Source organism: Engystomops pustulosus, chromosome 2 (genome assembly GCF_040894005.1).
Source record: "Engystomops pustulosus chromosome 2, aEngPut4.maternal, whole genome shotgun sequence".
NCBI classification, from domain to species: Eukaryota; Metazoa; Chordata; class Amphibia; order Anura; family Leptodactylidae; genus Engystomops; species Engystomops pustulosus.
In genome coordinates this window covers 65,932,363-65,950,046 of record NC_092412.1, presented here as the reverse complement: position 1 = coordinate 65,950,046, position 17,684 = coordinate 65,932,363, and the positions used below count along the sequence as shown (strand labels likewise).

The 17,684-nt window shown below is 44.1% G+C and overlaps 1 protein-coding gene across 4 annotated transcripts in view; it reads left to right on the top strand.

The window, feature by feature from the left end:
• Positions 1 to 17,155, top strand: part of LOC140117898 (inactive dipeptidyl peptidase 10-like) — a 100,275-nt gene extending 83,120 nt beyond the window's left edge. For 2 of the 4 annotated variants that reach the window (XM_072135098.1, XM_072135100.1), the window contains 2 exons: positions 15,239 to 15,312; positions 16,444 to 17,155. In XM_072135098.1, the coding sequence (XP_071991199.1) occupies positions 15,239 to 15,312; positions 16,444 to 16,566 (197 nt within the window). In that variant the 3' untranslated portion in view covers positions 16,567 to 17,155. Of the gene's footprint in view, positions 1 to 12,282; positions 12,436 to 15,238; positions 15,313 to 16,443 lie in introns of all 4 variants that reach the window. The other 2 variants (XR_011853101.1, XR_011853100.1) reach the window with 2 other exon arrangements.
• The last annotated feature ends 529 nt before the right edge of the window (positions 17,156 to 17,684 follow it).

Genomic DNA, 17,684 nt, shown 5'->3' with positions numbered 1-17,684 from the left:
GGTTTAAAAACTTTTTTGGACTGCCACATACAGGCACTCAATCTATTCCATTTTTCTGGAGGGCCACCTACCTGCTCCTCTGGTTTGAAAAATTTTTTGGACTGCCACATACAGGCACTCAATCTATTCCATTTTTCTGGAGGGCCACCTACCTGCTCCTCTGGTTTGAAAAATTTTTTGGACTGCCACATACAGGCACTCATTTATTTCATTTTTCTGGAGGGCCACCTACCTGCTCCTCTGGTTTGAAAAATTTTTTGGACTGCCACATACAGGCACTCAATCTATTCCATTTTTCTGGAGGGCCACCTACCTGCTCCTCTGGTTTGAAAAATTTTTTGGACTGCCACATACAGGCACTATCCAAATTGAATTGTCTCCATAGCAGCCTCCACACGTTGTCTCCATTGCTACCTCCAAAAGTCGTCCATATAGCTGCCTCCATACATCGTCCCTTTATCAAACGAGGTTTGTCAGGCCGAAATTTGGGTTGTTTTCATGGATTCCACATCAAAGTTGTTAACTTTGTCGCCACCCTGCTGTGTTATCCACAAAATACACTGGCAAACTTTTACCATTTACGGATATTATTTCAGCGCTTCTTGCGCATCTGTTTACATTCCCCTCACCCGCCATATCCTAAACTTATAAGAACGCTACTACACTTGATCTTATACAAAAGGTTCTTAGAAGTGCTGTTTGGGGAGTAGCCTAGAGACAGGGGCTTGGATTGGCGAAAGCTCGCCTAGCAGCGGAGCGCCAGCTCCATGCGCATCATGCGCTTCTTGCGCATCTGTTTACATTCCCCTCACCCGCCATATCCCAAACTTATAAGAACGCTACTACACTTAACTTGGTGCAGGCTGGGACCGAGTCTGACCCTGGGGCTGGTCATATACTGCCGACGCAGAGGATTGCGGGGCCTACCTCGGTCCAGGTCTCAAAGGCCTACTATACCTCCAAATCCTCCCACCCCTCCTCCACCTCCTCCTCCTCCGAATTACCATCCGTGGGCATGGCGCCATCAGTCGGTAGCTCTAGGCACAGCAGCAGTGCCGTTGCTAAGCGACAGCAGGCGGTGCTCAAACTGCTGAGCCTAGGTGATAAAAGGCACACCGCCCAAGAGCTATTGCAGGGCATTCCACATCAAACTTGTTAACTTTGTCGCCACCCTGCTGTGTAAGCCACAAAATATACTGGAAAACTTTTTTCATTTACGGATATTATTTCAGCGCTTCTTGCGCAGATGTTTACATTCCCCTCACCCGCCATATCCCAAACTTATAAGAACGCTACTACACTTGATCTTATCCGAAAGGTTCTTAGAAGTGCTGTTTGGGGAGTAGCCTAGAGACAGGGGCTTGGATTGGCGAAAGCTCGCCTGGCAGCGGAGCGCCAGCTCCATGCCAAGAACCAACTAACATAGTTTTAACTGCAGCACCTTTAATCTACTACTAGTTCACTGCCTCCATACATCGTCCCCTTATCAAACGAGCTGTGTCAGGCAGAATTTTGGATTGTTTTCATGGCTTCCATGTTAACTTTGTCGCCACCCTGCTGTGTAATCCACAAAATATACTGGCAAACTTTTATCATGTACCAATATTATTTGAGCGCTTCTTGCTCACCTCCTTTGGTTCCTCTCTGCTACCCATTGGTTTGAAGCCTGAGTCCATTTAGGGTATGTCGCCATGCCACTCTCTAGCCTTCCGCTGCTGCCGCTGCCTCTGCATGCCGTCCCCTATAGTGTCAGGGTCAATTATTGGATGTTTTAGATGCTATCTAGCTTCATTCTGTCACTCTGTCATGGCCATGCTGTTGCCCATAATTTTGGCATAATGGTGCATTTAAGCAGCCTCAGAGGCATCCATGTATGGGGCGCCGTTTGTTCACAGTGCATTTTGTGACACAGAATCCATTTTGTAAGCACAGAATAATTTTGTGTTCACAAAATATTCTGCTTGAAGACAAAATACATTACACTTGCACAAAACTACACATCTACTTTTAGTGAACACCAAATTTATTTTGTGCTTACATAATAGATTATGTGAACAAAAAAACGATTTTGTGTTTACAGAATAATTTTTTGTGACACAGAATTAAATTTTGTAGACACAAAACTTGTCCTGTGACACAGATTTTTTTATATTGTGGCACAGAATAATTTTTTTTAACAAAATGACTTTTGTGTAAGAGTCTTTTTAAAATTACATTTCTGTACTACAAAATGCCATTCTTTGAGACAAAACTCTTATTGTGTACAACAAAAACTATTTCTGTGATACAAAATACCATTCTTTTTGACAAAATACCATTTTGAGTAACAGAATTCTACTTCTGTACTACAAAATACCATTCTGTGCGACAAAATTCTACTGCTGTACTACAAAGTACTATTATGTGCGACAGAATTCTACTTCTGTGCTACAAAATACCATTCTGTGTGACAGAATTGTACTTCTGTACTACAAAATGCCATTCTGTGCGACAGAATTCTACTTCTGTACTACAAAATACTATTTTGTGCGACAGAATTCTACTTATGTACTACAAAATACCATTCTGTGTGACAGAATTCTTATTCTGTGTGACAGAATTGTACTTCTGTACTACAAAATGCCATTCTGTGTGACAAAATTATTATTCTGTGTGACAGAATTGTACTTCTGTACTACAAAATACCATTCTGTTTTACAAAAAATCATTCTGTGTGACAAAATTCTACTTCTGTACTACAAAATACTATTCTGTGCGACAGAATTCTACTTTTGTACTACAAAATGCCATTCTGTGCAACAGAATTCTACTTCTGTACAACAAAATTCTATTCTGTGCGACAGAATTCTACTTCTGTACTACAAAATGCCATTCTGTGCAACAGAATTCTACTTCTGTACAACAAAATTCTATTCTGTGCGACAGAATTCTACTTCTGTACAACAAAATTCTATTCTGTGCAACAGAATTCTACTTCTGTACTAAAAAAAATGCTATTCTGTGCAACAGAATTCTACTTCTGTACTAAAAATTCTACTTCTGTACTAAAAAATTCTATTCTGTACTACAAAATGCTATTCTGTGCGACAGTATTCTACTTTTGTACTACAAAATACTATTCTGTGCAACAGAATTCTACTTCTGTACTACAAAATACCATTTTGTGTAACAGAATTCTACTTCTGTACTAGAAAGTACTATTATGTGCGACAGAATTTTACTTCTGTGCTACAAAATACCATTCTGTGTGACAGAATTCTTATTCTGTGTGACAGAATTGTACTTCTGTACTACAAAATGCCATTCTGTGTGACAAAATTATTATTCTGTGTGACAGAATTCTACTTCTGTACTACAAAATACCATTCTCTGCCACAGAATTCTACTTCTGTACTACAAAATACTATTCTGTGCGACAGAATTCTACTTCTGTACTACATAATACTATTCTGTGCGACAGTATTCTACTTCTGTACTACAAAATACTATTCTGTGCGACAGAATTCTTATTCTGTGAGAAATATCTGTCAGTCAAACAGACCAGCCAACCAATCAAATGCTTCCTTTATTGCCAGGTCCTGGAGACAGCAGTAAAGCCCCAGCTCTGCTCTTAGGCTGGAGGTTGTGAGGTCTCCCTGGTCTGCCCTGGTTGTGGTCTATAGATAGGGCAGGGACTGGATTGTGCTGATCTCCTGCACATTGTATATTCACAGGAAAGTGTCTGCTCTGAGAAGTTACAGTAGATTCTATTTCCTTGTGGTGTAAAGGACCTTTGATGACGTCATCGCCATGTGACTTGTGTGGGAGGAGCAACTCTAGCGTTACACAGAAACCATGGAGATCCCTGGTAGAAGCTGCAGCCCTGAGGAATAGAAGGGATTAATAGAGGGAGAGGAGGAGGTGGGGAGCAGGGTGACATGGGTGTAATGTGGGGTGCAGGGTGACATGGATGTAATGTGGGGGTGCAGGGTGACATGGATGTAATGTGGGGTGCAGGGTGACATGGATGTAATGTGGGGTGCAGGGTGACATGGGTGTAATGTGGGGTGCAGGGTGACATGGATGTAATGTGGGGGTGCAGGGTGACATGGATGTAATGTGGGGGTGCAGGTTGACATGGATGTAATGTGGGGTGCAGGGTGACATGGATGTAATGTGGGGTGCAGGGTGACATGGGTGTAATGTGGGGTGCAGGGTGACATGGATGTAATGTGGGGTGCAGGGTGACATGGATGTAATGTGAGGTGCAGGGTGACATGGATGTAATGTGGGGTGCAGGGTGACATGGATGTAATGTGGGGTGCAGGGTGACATGGATGTAATGTGGGGGTGCAGGGTGACATGGATGTAATGTGGGGGTGCAGGGTGACATGGATGTAATGTGAGGTGCAGGGTGACATGGATGTAATGTGGGGTGCAGGGTGACATGGATGTAATGTGGGGTGCAGGGTGACATGGATGTAATGTGAGGTGCAGGGTGACATGGATGTAATGTGGGGTGCAGGGTGACATGGATGTAATGTGAGGTGCAGGGTGACATGGATGTAATGTGGGGTGCAGGGTGACATGGATGTAATGTGAGGTGCAGGGTGACATGGATGTAATGTGGGGTGCAGGGTGACATGGATGTAATGTGGGGTGCAGGGTGACATGGATGTAATGTGAGGTGCAGGGTGACATGGATGTAATGTGGGGTGCAGAGTGACATGGATGTAATGTGGGGGTGCAGGGTGACATGGATGTAATGTGGGGTGCAGGGTGACATGGATGTAATGTGGGGGTGCAGGGTGACATGGATGTAATGTGAGGTGCAGGGTGACATGGATGTAATGTGAGGGTGCAGGGTGACATGGATGTAATGTGGGGGTGCAGGGTGACATGGATGTAATGTGGAGGTGCAGGGTGACATGGATGTAATGTAGGGTGCAGGGTGACATGGATGTAATGTGGGGGTGCAGGGTGACATGGATGTAATGTGGGGTGCAGGGTGACATGGATGTAATGTGAGGTGCAGGGTGACATGGATGTAATGTGGGGGTGCAGGGTGACATGGATGTAATGTGGGGTTCAGGGTGACATGGATGTAATGTGGGGGTGCAGGGTGACATGGATGTAATGTGAGGTGCAGGGTGACATGGATGTAATGTGAGGTGCAGGGTGACATGGATGTAATGTGTGGGTGCAGGGTGACATGGATGTAATGTGGGGTGCAGGGTGACATGGATGTAATGTGGGGGTGCAGGGTGACATGGATGTAATGTGGGGTGCAGGGTGACATGGATGTAATGTGAGGTGCAGGGTGACATGGATGTAATGTGGGGGTGCAGGGTGACATGGATGTAATGTGGGGGTGCAGGGTGACATGGATGTAATGTGGGGTTGCAGGGTGACATGGATGTAATGTGGGGTTCAGGGTGACATGGATGTAATGTGGGGTGCAGGGTGACATGGATGTAATGTGGGGTGCAGGGTGACATGGATGTAATGTGTGGGTGCAGGGTGACATGGCTGTAATGTGGGGGTTGCAGGGTGACATGGATGTAATGTGTGGGTGCAGGGTGACATGGCTGTAATGTGGGGGTTGCAGGGTGACATGGATGTAATGTGGGGTGCAGGGTGACATGGATGTAATGTGGGGTGCAGGGTGACATGGATGTAATGTGGGGGTGCAGGGTGACATGGATGTAATGTGGGGTGCAGGGTGACATGGATGTAATGTGAGGTGCAGGGTGACATGGATGTAATGTGGGGGTGCAGGGTGACATGGATGTAATGTGGGGGTGCAGGGTGACATGGATGTAATGTGGGGTGCAGGGTGACATGGATGTAATGTGGGGTGCAGGGTGACATGGATGTAATGTGGGGGTGCAGGGTGACATGGATGTAATGTGGGGTGCAGGGTGACATGGATGTAATGTGAGGTGCAGGGTGACATGGATGTAATGTGGGGTTCAGGGTGACATGGATGTAATGTGGGGTGCAGGGTGACATGGATGTAATGTGGGGTGCAGGGTGACATGGATGTAATGTGGGGTGCAGGGTGACATGGCTGTAATGTGGGGGTTGCAGGGTGACATGGATGTAATGTGGGGGTGCAGGGAGACATGGATGTAATGTGGGGTGCAGGGTGACATGGATGTAATGTGGGGTGCAGGGTGACATGGATGTAATGTGGGGTGCAGGGTGACATGGATGTAATGTGGGGTGCAGGGTGACATGGATGTAATGTGGGGTGCAGGGTGACATGGATGTAATGTGGGGTGCAGGTAGGTCCTGGTGGATAGGGGGAGCCGCTCCTTTAGCCCATTAAGATTTAGCATCTTCTATATAAAGCAAACTAAATGCTGGATGGCAAAACCCGGTCCCTGAGCCCACAAGGTTTTGTGTAGTAAGAGATCTCCTTAAAGGGGTTTTCCCATTAAATAAAGTTCTCACATCTCAATGTTTACACAATAAAGATCATTTTAACCCCTTACTGTACAATGCTACTCAGTGTTATTGCTGTTTTAGCTCCTATCACTCAGTGATGGTCGGTGTAAGACTCCAGAGTGTGAGCGGGGACTCTCTGAGCAGACACTTCATGATTCCTCTGTGCTGTGAGCAGGGACTCTCTGAGCAGCCACTTCATGATTCCTCTGTGCTGTGAGCGGGGACTCTCTGAGCAGCCACTTCATGATTCCTCTGTGCTGTGAGCGGGGACTCTCTGAGCAGACACTTCATGATTCCTCTGTGCTGTGAGCGGGGACTCTCTGAGCAGACACTTCATGATCCCTCTGTGCTGTGAGCAGGGACTCTCTGAGCAGACACTTCATGATTCCTCTGTGCTGTGAGCGGGGACTCTCTGAGCAGCCACTTCATGATTCCTCTGTGCTGTGAGCGGGGACTCTCTGAGCAGACACTTCATGATCCCTCTGTGCTGTGAGCGGGGACTCTCTGAGCAGACACTTCATGATTCCTCTGTGCTGTGAGCGGGGACTCTCTGAGCAGACACTTCATGATTCCTCTGTGCTGTGAGCGTGGACTCTCTGAGCAGACACTTCATGATTCCTCTGTGCTGTGAGCGGGGACTCTCTGAGCAGACACTTCATGATTCCTCTGTGCTGTGAGCGTGGACTCTCTGAGAAGACACTTCATGATTCCTCTGTGCTGTGAGCGTGGACTCTCTGAGCAGACACTTCATGATTCCTCTGTGCTGTGAGCGTGGACTCTCTGAGCAGACACTTCATGATTCCTCTGTGCTGTGAGCGTGGACTCTCTGAGCAGACACTTCATGATTCCTCTGTGCTGTGAGCGTGGACTCTCTGAGCAGACACTTCATAATCCCTCTGTGCTGTGAGTGGGGACTCGCTAACAGACACTTCATGATCCCTCTGTGCTGTGAGCGGGGACTCTCTGAGCAGACACTACATGATCCCTCTGTGATGTGAGCGGGAACTCTCTGAGCAGACACTTCATGATCCCTCTGTGCTGTGAGTTCCTGGGAGCTCACAAGGTACTTAGATTATAAGGGTACAGGGTTTATCTACACTTTCATTTACCTTCTGAACATTCTACTAGTATCTGACACTTAGAAAGAGATGAGACAGATCAGAGATGATCAGATCCATGAGATGCCTATTACACACAATGGGGCTGATTTATCAAGCTGTCTAAAAGTCAGAATATTCCTAGTTGCACATGACAACCAATTACAGCTCAGCTTTCATTTCACCAGTGCTCATGAATATTTTAAAGGGGAGCTGTGATAGGAACTTTCTGACTTTTAGACAGCTCAATAAATCTGCCCCAATGACACTCTCAGCTCTGCTACATCTCACACACACAGTCAGCCCTGCTATATGCCTCCCCTCCCTGGATAAAGATCTTATTAGGTAGATCCATTAAGGTAGGTTTCCTTTAACAAATCTCAGATAGTATACGGCCGCCATAAAAGTGCACGGACACATGTATCACCGTACCCCCCAGAAAAAAAGATAGAACGTGCTTCAATAGATACATACAACCCCCCCCCCCAACTAAAAATAGGCCAAAATCCTGTATTTATATGTTAAATACTTGGTATCACATTAGCAGATTACAAAGAACACGACCCAGACCAGTAATAATGAGACTGTCCTGATACTATATACGGGTCACCGCACACATCACCGACTGTAGGTGGCGCCTCTCTCATCATGGTGACCTATCCCTCTCTCTCCATCATTGGTGTCCCCGAGTGACTTATCTCTAAATGGATCCTCTCAGTCCTAGTTGTCAGTGTGGATCCTCTCACTCTTAGTTGTCAGTGTGGATCCTCTCACTCCTAGTTGTCAGCGTGGGTCCTCTTCCTCCTAGTTGTCAGTGTGGATCCTCTCGCTCCTAGTTGTCAGTGTGGATCCTTTTCTCCTAGTTGTCAGTGTGGATCCTTTTCTCCTAGTTGTCAGTGTGGATCCTCTTACTCCTAGTTGTCAGTGTGGATCCTCTTACTCCTAGTTGTCAGTGTGGATCCTCTTCTCCTAGTTGTCAGTGTGGATCCTGTCACTCCTGGTTGTCAGTGTGGATCCTCTCCCTCCTAGTTGTCAGTGTGGATCCTGTCACTCCTAGTTGTCAGTGTGGATCCTCTCCCTCCTAGTAGTCAGTGTGGATCCTGTCACTCCTAGTTGTCAGTGTGGATCCGCTTCCTCCTAGTTGTCAGTGTGGATCCTGTCACTCCTGGTTGTCAGTGTGGATCCTCTCCCTCCTAGTTGTCAGTGTGGATCCTCTCACTCCTAGTTGTCAGTGTGGATCCTCTCACTCCTAGTTGTCAGCGTGGATCCTGTCACTCCTAGTTGTCAGCGTGGATCCTCTCACTCCTAGTTGTCAGTGTGGATCCTCTCACTCCTAGTTGTCAGTGTGGATCCTGTCACTCCTAGTTGTCAGTGTGGATCCGCTTCCTCCTAGTTGACCATTGGCAGTAAAAGGGTGAGGCTACATGCACAGGATGCATGCCCGCTGTACCCTATTACTGTATTACGGGGGCATACATCGGTGCCAGGGAGAGGAGCGGGGGATGAGCGCTGCCCCATAGCCCCTCTCCATAGGAATACACAGCGCACAGCCCCGTATTCCGGAGAAAGATAGCACCTGTCCTTGCTTTCTACAGACTATGGAACGGTACAGTGCCGCACAGACTGCTCCCATACGTGAGGCGATTGAAATGTATGGGGGACGTATATATGTGCCATATATACATCAGCTGTATATACGTCCTCCATACCTTCGAGTGAATGTAGCCTTAAACCGTTCCTAGAAAGGTTATAACAAATGTGCATTTCCCTTTCCCCCCTAGAGATTACATTGTTTATATTACAAGGATTGTGATTGGTCAGAATTGAATTTGAATTTGAATTGTACCAGGGACTCGTCTATGCTCACATGTTTGGTGGGGTATATGCCCGGGCAAACTTGGCACTAAGATTATCTAGTATGGGCCTGACCTTAAATAACCGATCATAACTGGGGTCACCTCTGGGTGGGCACTGTGCATTGTAGGTGTAGTGCAAAAACTTATGGATGGCTTCAGAGCGCATCCTGCTCATCGCCGTGCGGGACATTGGGGTGTGGTACAGAATGTCTGTGCTCCAGGAGTCCCTGATTGATGGCTTCTTTACTATCTCCATAAGAAGTATTATGCCCCAATACTTGTGCATCTCTGCTGCAGTGACAGGGGTCCACCTCTAGGGTTGTGCATAAAATGACGTGGGGTTTTGGGCATATGCTGTGCAGCGTAGAGATTGGTATAGACTACAATTAAATTCAACCGCTCCTCATCAAAAAGAAAACTTTAAAAAGTCCGCAGCTCTGAGCCCTGCCGGGTCAAATATAATTCCAGGTTGGCCCAAAATTATCTGGGGCTACCCATGTGGGGTCAGTGGAAGCCCCAGACACTTCTCCTGCAGAAGTCCCAGGCACAGGAACCCTACAGCACCTTCTCGGGGTCCTTCCAGGTCAATGGAAGATGAGCAGGAGGATGATGATCGGTAAAAGGGGACATCATCCCCACTAGCTGACTCGGTATGCTTTATGTCTCCAACACGGCACACGTCTTCTGAGACACTGCATAAGTAAAATAAATAAGTGTGCACCAGAAAAAAACTAGAGAACGTAGACAGACAAACCGCACAGATGTCACACACAAAAAATAGATAAGTGCACCCTACTACAGGTACACCTACGGCGCTCTGGAAAAAAATAATACCAGGGACCAGAAAAAACCTATGTGCACCGTGCAAAAAGGCGCTACAGATGCATCGAGCTGCCCTAAGACAACCTAACTACCGCTAAAGATACCGCTATTCACACGGCGCACTGAAAAGTGCATCCAGTGCAGAACAACGCTAACACAGCGCACTGAAAAGTGCGTTTGGGTTCAGAAGGGACAGACAGGAGATGGGAAAAACGGAAGACAAGTGTGATCACGCATGGTGATCACACAGGGAACACACAGGACGCAGGAGGGAACAGATAGGGATCAATAGAGATAAGATAGGAAAAATGTGTATTGGTGCACACAGTAACGCTCTGCTCATCTCTCCAGCGGTACCAAACCACATTTTTTAGCCCAAAAACGCTGCAATTGGCCAGTCAGGATTGACTGGCCGATCACAGCAATCAGCGGGCGGGACAGATCAGATTGGTCGGGTGAAGTCGGCTGGAGGTTCTCCTGCCTCAGTCACCTGCGTCCCCTCGTGATGTCACCACATCACGTGACGTGGTGGCATGGGATAGCCCTGGTGCACTTGCGCTGTACTAGTACAGTGATAAGTGCTAATCGCCGGGAGCCGTATTAGCAAGGGGTTAATTACTTAATTTATTTGGTAATTTTATATTTACTAACATTTTTATGCAACAAAATATTTCACAGTGACAGAATGCATTTTGTGAGACAGAATTAATTCTGTGTTACAGAATACATTTTGTGAATTTTGTGTGACAGAATGCATTTTGTGAGACAGAATTAATTCTGTGTTACAGAATACATTTTGTGAATTTTGTATGACAAAATGCATTTTGTGTGACAAAATGCATTTTGTGAGACAAAATTTATTCTGTGTGACAGAATACATTTTGTGAATTTTGTATGAAAAAATGCATTTTGTGAGACAGAATAAATTCTGTGTGACAGAATGCATTTTGTGAGACAAAATTAATTCTGTGTGACAGAATGCATTTTGTGAGACAAAATTAATTCTGTGTGACAGAATACATTTTGTGAATTTTGTGTGACGGAATGCATTTTGTGAGACAACATTAATTCTGTGTTACAAAATACATTTTGTGAATTTTGTGAGGCAAAATTAATTCTGTGTGACAGAATACATTTTGTGAATTTTGTATGACAAGATGCATTTTGTGAGACAGAATAAATTCTGTGTGACAGAATACATTTTGTGAATTTTGTATGACAAGATGCATTTTGTGAGACAGAATAAATTCTGTGTGACAGAATGCATTTTGTGAGACACAATTAATTCTTTGTTACAGAATACATTTTGTGGGACAAAATGAATTCTGTATGACAAAATAATATTGTGTGTGACACAAAATCTTATTTTGTGCAACAAAATGGCATTTTGTAGTCAAACAATTATATTTTGTGACACAAAATACATTCTGTTCACATAAAATAAACTGCATCACAAAATTATTTTTGTGCATTCTGTGAAAGTCTAATTGATTTTGTGCACACAAAAATGATTTTTGTAATGACAAAAGGCAATTTGGGTCGATAAATATTACTTTTGTAAGCACAAAACAGATTTTGTGATGACAACATTGAATTCTATGTCCATAGTATGAATTCTGTGATCACAAAATTAGTTTTGTGCCACTGAACACATTTTGTTGCACAGAATACATTGTGAACAAACGGCGCCCCATATCCATGCATGCTGCCCCTGCTGTTTCCTGTCCATTTCCGTGGTGTTTCCATCCTTTTCTGAGGTTCCCAGGTGTTTGGCCAAGCTTCCCTGTGCAGAGCCTTGGTCCCCTTGAAAAATGCTCGAGTCTCCCATTGACTTCAATGGGGCTCGTTACTCGAAACGAGCACTCGAGCATCGGGAAAAGTTCGTCTCGAATAACGAGTACCCGAGCATTTTAGTGCTCGCTCATCTCTAATTATGACACCAGTATAACCAGCACAAATAAATAAGGAAACAAGCACAAGCATATATTTGTGTTATATTTTGTTATCCATGTATCATATTGTAATCTTTTTGGTGTTTCTATGCTAAACCTTACACATTTATAAATGTATAAATACAGATGGTTTGGGCGGCAGCCCGGGCCCCAAGCCTTCCAAGACTTCCATTTTATACTGAGAAGGGCCTTCACCCATGAAATGCTCATACATCGGCTCCTGCTTCCAATACACATGTACACAAGAGCCATTTCAAGACCTTTGAAGATCCTACTTAGGTACTGAATTGCTAGAAGAGACGCAACTCCCTTTCCCCAAGAAGCCTGATTCTACCATATGTAGGAAGTGATTTCTAGACTTGTAGAGGCTCTAATATTCATACGGCCCAGGGCCCATGGCAGTCTTGATTCACCCTTGCTCACAATGTGTGCTGAAAATTCTTTTACTGCAGTGTGATTAGATAAAAATTCTGCTAATGAGCCTGTAGGGCTCTGGGGGTGTTACCAATGCCCCTGGTTGTGGTAGCTTCTACAATGAGCAGAACGTATTTCTTCCAACCCCCTGATATCTCCCTGCTCCAGCTGCCTGTGTAATCTAGCAGTAGGAAGTACAGAGGGGAGCTGCTCTGTGCACTGTAACAGCCTGTGAAGCTGCAGCACTGAGGGGCACTCCTCAGAGACTCTCAGCCTCTTTAGCTTTATTATAAAAGTTGATTTTAAAATAAGATTACCACAGTCAAAGTGCCTGGATTTATGAGTACCCTGGTCTATCATGCTTGATTGTGATGGCACATTTCCTGTAAAGTTTTTAAAATATATATATTTTTTTTTCACGTATTTCTATTTTTACATTTGTTGTAAGCTACATAAGATTTCTTGAAATTTTTTGTAATTGCTACCCTTGTAAATTCCTATTTTTCTTTAATGACCTTATCATCCTAGTCTATAGTTAAAAGTCTTAGCTTAGAAAAAGCTGCTTTTTTAAAATAAAATGTTGTTCTGCCATAAAACAGCTGGAGGCTAGAGCTGGGATCTGTCAGATATGACCTGACGTAGTTTTCATTCAAATTCACACGGCTCTTGTGGGGGATGTATATGCGGCCGCAAATTTGCAGCCACATAAACGTCCTCATAGATGGCAATGGCCTCCCGGTGGTGGTACATGCGCCACAATTGTGGAAAAGATAGAGCAGGCTGTACGTATGTACCCTTAATAAGGGGCACATACTTTCCACCGGATTTAGTTTCATCAGGAGCCTCTTAGTAAATCTGCAGTACATTGGAGGGGGGAATATTAATCGCTAGTCTTATTACTTTCCCCCCCACGCAGTATTTATGTTATGATCAATTCCCAAACTTCCTTTATTGTCACTTAGTTATTATAGGATCAAGCAAGGTACAATTTATACACACAGGAAATAACAATGTTATAGATTAGATTCTTACTATTAGGACCTACTCCTGTTAGGAGAAGGAGGGATCCTGTGTCTCTTATATAAATGGAGCAGCAGGTTGAGCATACCACTCCAGGTTGGAGCAGCAGGTTGAACATACCTACATGAGATACTGCTCCTTTTTCACGTGGTACACAGAGGGGCTTATCTACTAAGGGTCCGCGACCGCACTTTCATCAGATAGTCCGATGTTTTCGGGTTTCGCATGGCTGGGACATTTATTTAAAAGGGGATTGTGTCGCACACGATCGAATTTTGCGCCGGTTCTCATGCAACAGAAATCGGGGGGTATTGCGCCAGGGACGGGTAAGTAGATGTGCCCCAGAGTGATTGCCTCCCTGTAGGACTATTGTCCTGTACTGAAATCATGATCACATGGGACCATAGTCATGCAGGGAGGTAGTGGTTCACATAAAGGACTGTGATGCTGTCGAGTGGGAGTTAGTGTTCAGTCTGGGAAAGTTCCAGGCAGTCTGATATTGGTCTTAGAAAAATGTTTGTATTCTCCAGTTGTAACGCATCCTTAAAAAAATATGTGAAGGTGTACAATTATATTTACATCGTACATCCTCAGGGTCCAATTCCAAAGACCATCATCTTTTCTGCAGAAACTGATAACGTGTTCCTGGTGACATGTCTGTGCGAAACACAATTGATTTGCATAGAAAACAAATCTGCATCATGACAGTATTTTTCAGATTGCCTGACTATCTGCAATGCATTTTGTTCCTGCACTGCATGCATACTGTTGTCAATGAGTTAAAAGGTCATATCTGAATATGATTACCAGATAAATATTTCATTTCATGATAAATAGAAACATAAAGATCTGCATAACCTTGAAACTGTATTTCTGTATATAAATCTGTATTATAAAATGATTTAACATTTTAATAAATATACAAATGAAATCTATTGAAGAGCTGCACCCAAAATTGCATTAAAAACTGGCCCTAGGAGAGGAAGGGTTTTTAAAAGAAGATTATCTATATGCTTATTATGTGTGGAACGAAAACTTTGTCATAGAAAATCTAGTCGATATAGGGACGGTCTCCTTAAAGAGGAGGTGTTTGGAAAGGTATCCCCAGACCAGAGAATAAACACTGACCAAACAGTCTATAAGGCTCCTTTCAGACAAACACATGCTACTACCGGGCTGTGCTACAGATGGGGAAGGGGCAAGGTGAATGCTGTTTACCAATCCCCTCTCCATAGGGAGCCATGCAACCAGGCCATACGTATGTGCGGAAAGGTGCGCAATACGGCCATTCAAATGGATGGGCCGTATTGCCCAATGAAATGAAAGCCGTGTGCTACCCGTACTGAAACGGCATGGTACGGGAACCACACAGATGGAAAAAAAACAGTAGTGTGAAAGGGGCCTAACGCTGACAGTCATCTGATGACTGTATGGTAAGTCTTACTGTGTCTACCTGAACCCAAATTAGGATATAATACCTATAATAAGAAGTGTCCACTGGGTTGGAATTTTTTTATACAGTTATATTTCATTTATTGAATCAGTTTCTTCCCCTCTGCTTAGAAATTTTTATTTGATTTGAATTTGATTTTTGTTCTCCATATTTATCATTAACTGTCTCTTTCCCTCCAAATTGTTCAATCAAAAGCCAACGTGCACTTCCAGCACACAGCTGAACTCCTAACCCGTCTGATCCAGGCCGAATCCAATGTCACTAGCAGGGTAAGTTTAATGCTTACACCAGTGTAGACTACAGAGGGAAAAACTAATGTGATGCAGTTATTGTGTGATCTACAAATACTGATGTGCTATTGCATGTATAGGCAACTGATCATATGAAGTTAGTCTTGGATCGGTTCAACATGGCCACAATAGTGACTCCTCCCACAGTTCTTCTGTACCAGACAATTAAGGTTTTATGGCAATCTAAGTTAGGTTCAGCAGAAGCATATGTTCGTTGTAGCTGTAATACAGCCATGTGAATCTATCCCAGTGTATGGGATACACTAATTAGAAAAGATCTCTGAAACACAAATTCCCATCTGTTATTGATCAAACAATATCTTACATTTTGTATGTAAACCTAATTTCCCATAAACAGTTAGTACTAATACCATTTTGCCTGCTGGGAGGACAGTGTGATTATTCTTCTTTCCACATTCTTCTAAGGTTTCATTCACACGAACATGTGATTTCTCCAGTCCCGTATTTCCGTGCTGTATAAGACTGTATATTTGTGACAATTTTCATCCATATGCAGCACTTATTTAACCCGTATTTATACGTCCCCAAATACTTCTAAGGGCATACAGAACTGAAATACCGGAGAAAATAGGTCTTTATATTTTTAAACGGCTCATATATGGTACAGCCGTATAATACTGGAGAAAATAGGGCATGCTTTATATTTTTAAATGGTTCATATACGGTACGGCCGTATAATACTGGAGAAAATAGGACATGCTTTATATTTTTAAACGGCTTACATACGATACGGCCGTATAATACGGTAGAAAATAGGACATGCTTTATATTTTTAAACAGCTCATATATGGTACAGAATGGTGTACACAATGGCAATGTAAATGGTTAGAAGTATTGTCCATTGAAATCAATGTGGCCGTATGTACCGGTGGCATACGGCCATTTTCATACGTTCATGAGAATGCAGCCTAAGGAAAATATGAGCATCAAAGTCTCCACACACCTGCAAGGAGGAATTTGGCGAAATCTCTGCAAGGAGAACTCTTACTTCCTGACCAAATTCTTCTAAAGACTAGACTGGCACAAGGACCTTAGTAAATGTGCGCCAATGTTCCCTGAATGAACAAGTTTTAAATTTTTTTTTCTCAGGTTTATCCTGATGAGGACCATTTCTTTCTGTCAAAGGGCAGCCAACACCACCTGAGCCTATCAGTTGTGACCTATCTGCAGAGTTGCCTTGATATTGGAGGCATCAGACAGAGAGACCTGTGAGAGGGGACCTTTTGAGATTTGGATATTGAGCACAAGATGTTGATGGTCTACAAGCGTACAGAATGAACATTGAAAGACGCTGGAAACCTTGGAAGGCAAATCAGCTTCATATTTAAGAATGGACTTGATAAACAGCGGTTAATATCATTGCTTCTCAGAGGAATCCTGAATAGATCATTGCCAAATTTATAGAGACTACAATCCTGTACAGTGTATCATTCATGCAACTACCATGATGCTTCTAACTAAAGTCTGCAAGAGGCGTAAGAGCGACGGCTATCTCTACCATCCTCCTGCCATGAACATCCGTCCAAGCATGTTTGTTTGTCCCTCTTGAAAAAAATACAACATATCCTTACCCTCTTATTTTCCCAAAAATGGCATTGGGGGACCTCTTTATAAGATTGTTGGTGGAATCCACCAATATTAATTTGCATGGGCAGTATTATATATTGGGTTGACTACAATCCTCATTTATGAATATGTATTTGAAACGGCTATTTTATAACTCCAGAGGACAAGGAAGCACTCTGTGTTTATGTTTCAGGAATGTAAACTAATTCTGTTATTGATCATTAAGAGGTTAATAAAGTACACTTTTTTCCTTACATATGTATTTTCTATGAAATAGTAACTATTCTATACATTTTAATTGCACTGAGAACCTGTAATAAACTAAATGTCACGGGTGGTCCCGCGATCCCCGTCACGGATCGCGGGCTCGCCCGTGCCGTCGGTCCCCCGCCAGCGCACCGCAAGCGCTACTCACGGGTCCCGGCTCCTGCCCCTCCGGCGTCGGCTCCGTCCGCAGCTTCCTCGTCCCATTCGGCTGTGCGCGCGCGTCCCCGACAGCTAAATTTAAAGGGCCAGCGCGCCACTAATTGGCGCTGGCCTTTTCCCTTTAATTATTTAACCCTGCCTCTTCCTGTTACCCTTGCCGGATCTTTGTGCCTTGCGCCCTAGAGAAAGCTGTATTTTGATGCCTTGTGCTGTTCTTGAGATTTCCTGTTGTGACCCCAGTTCCGTTTCTGACTACGCTCCTTTGCCGCCTGTCCTGACCTGTTGCTACGACTCTGACTACGAACCTGTGCTGCCCGTCCTGACCTCCTGCCTGGCCC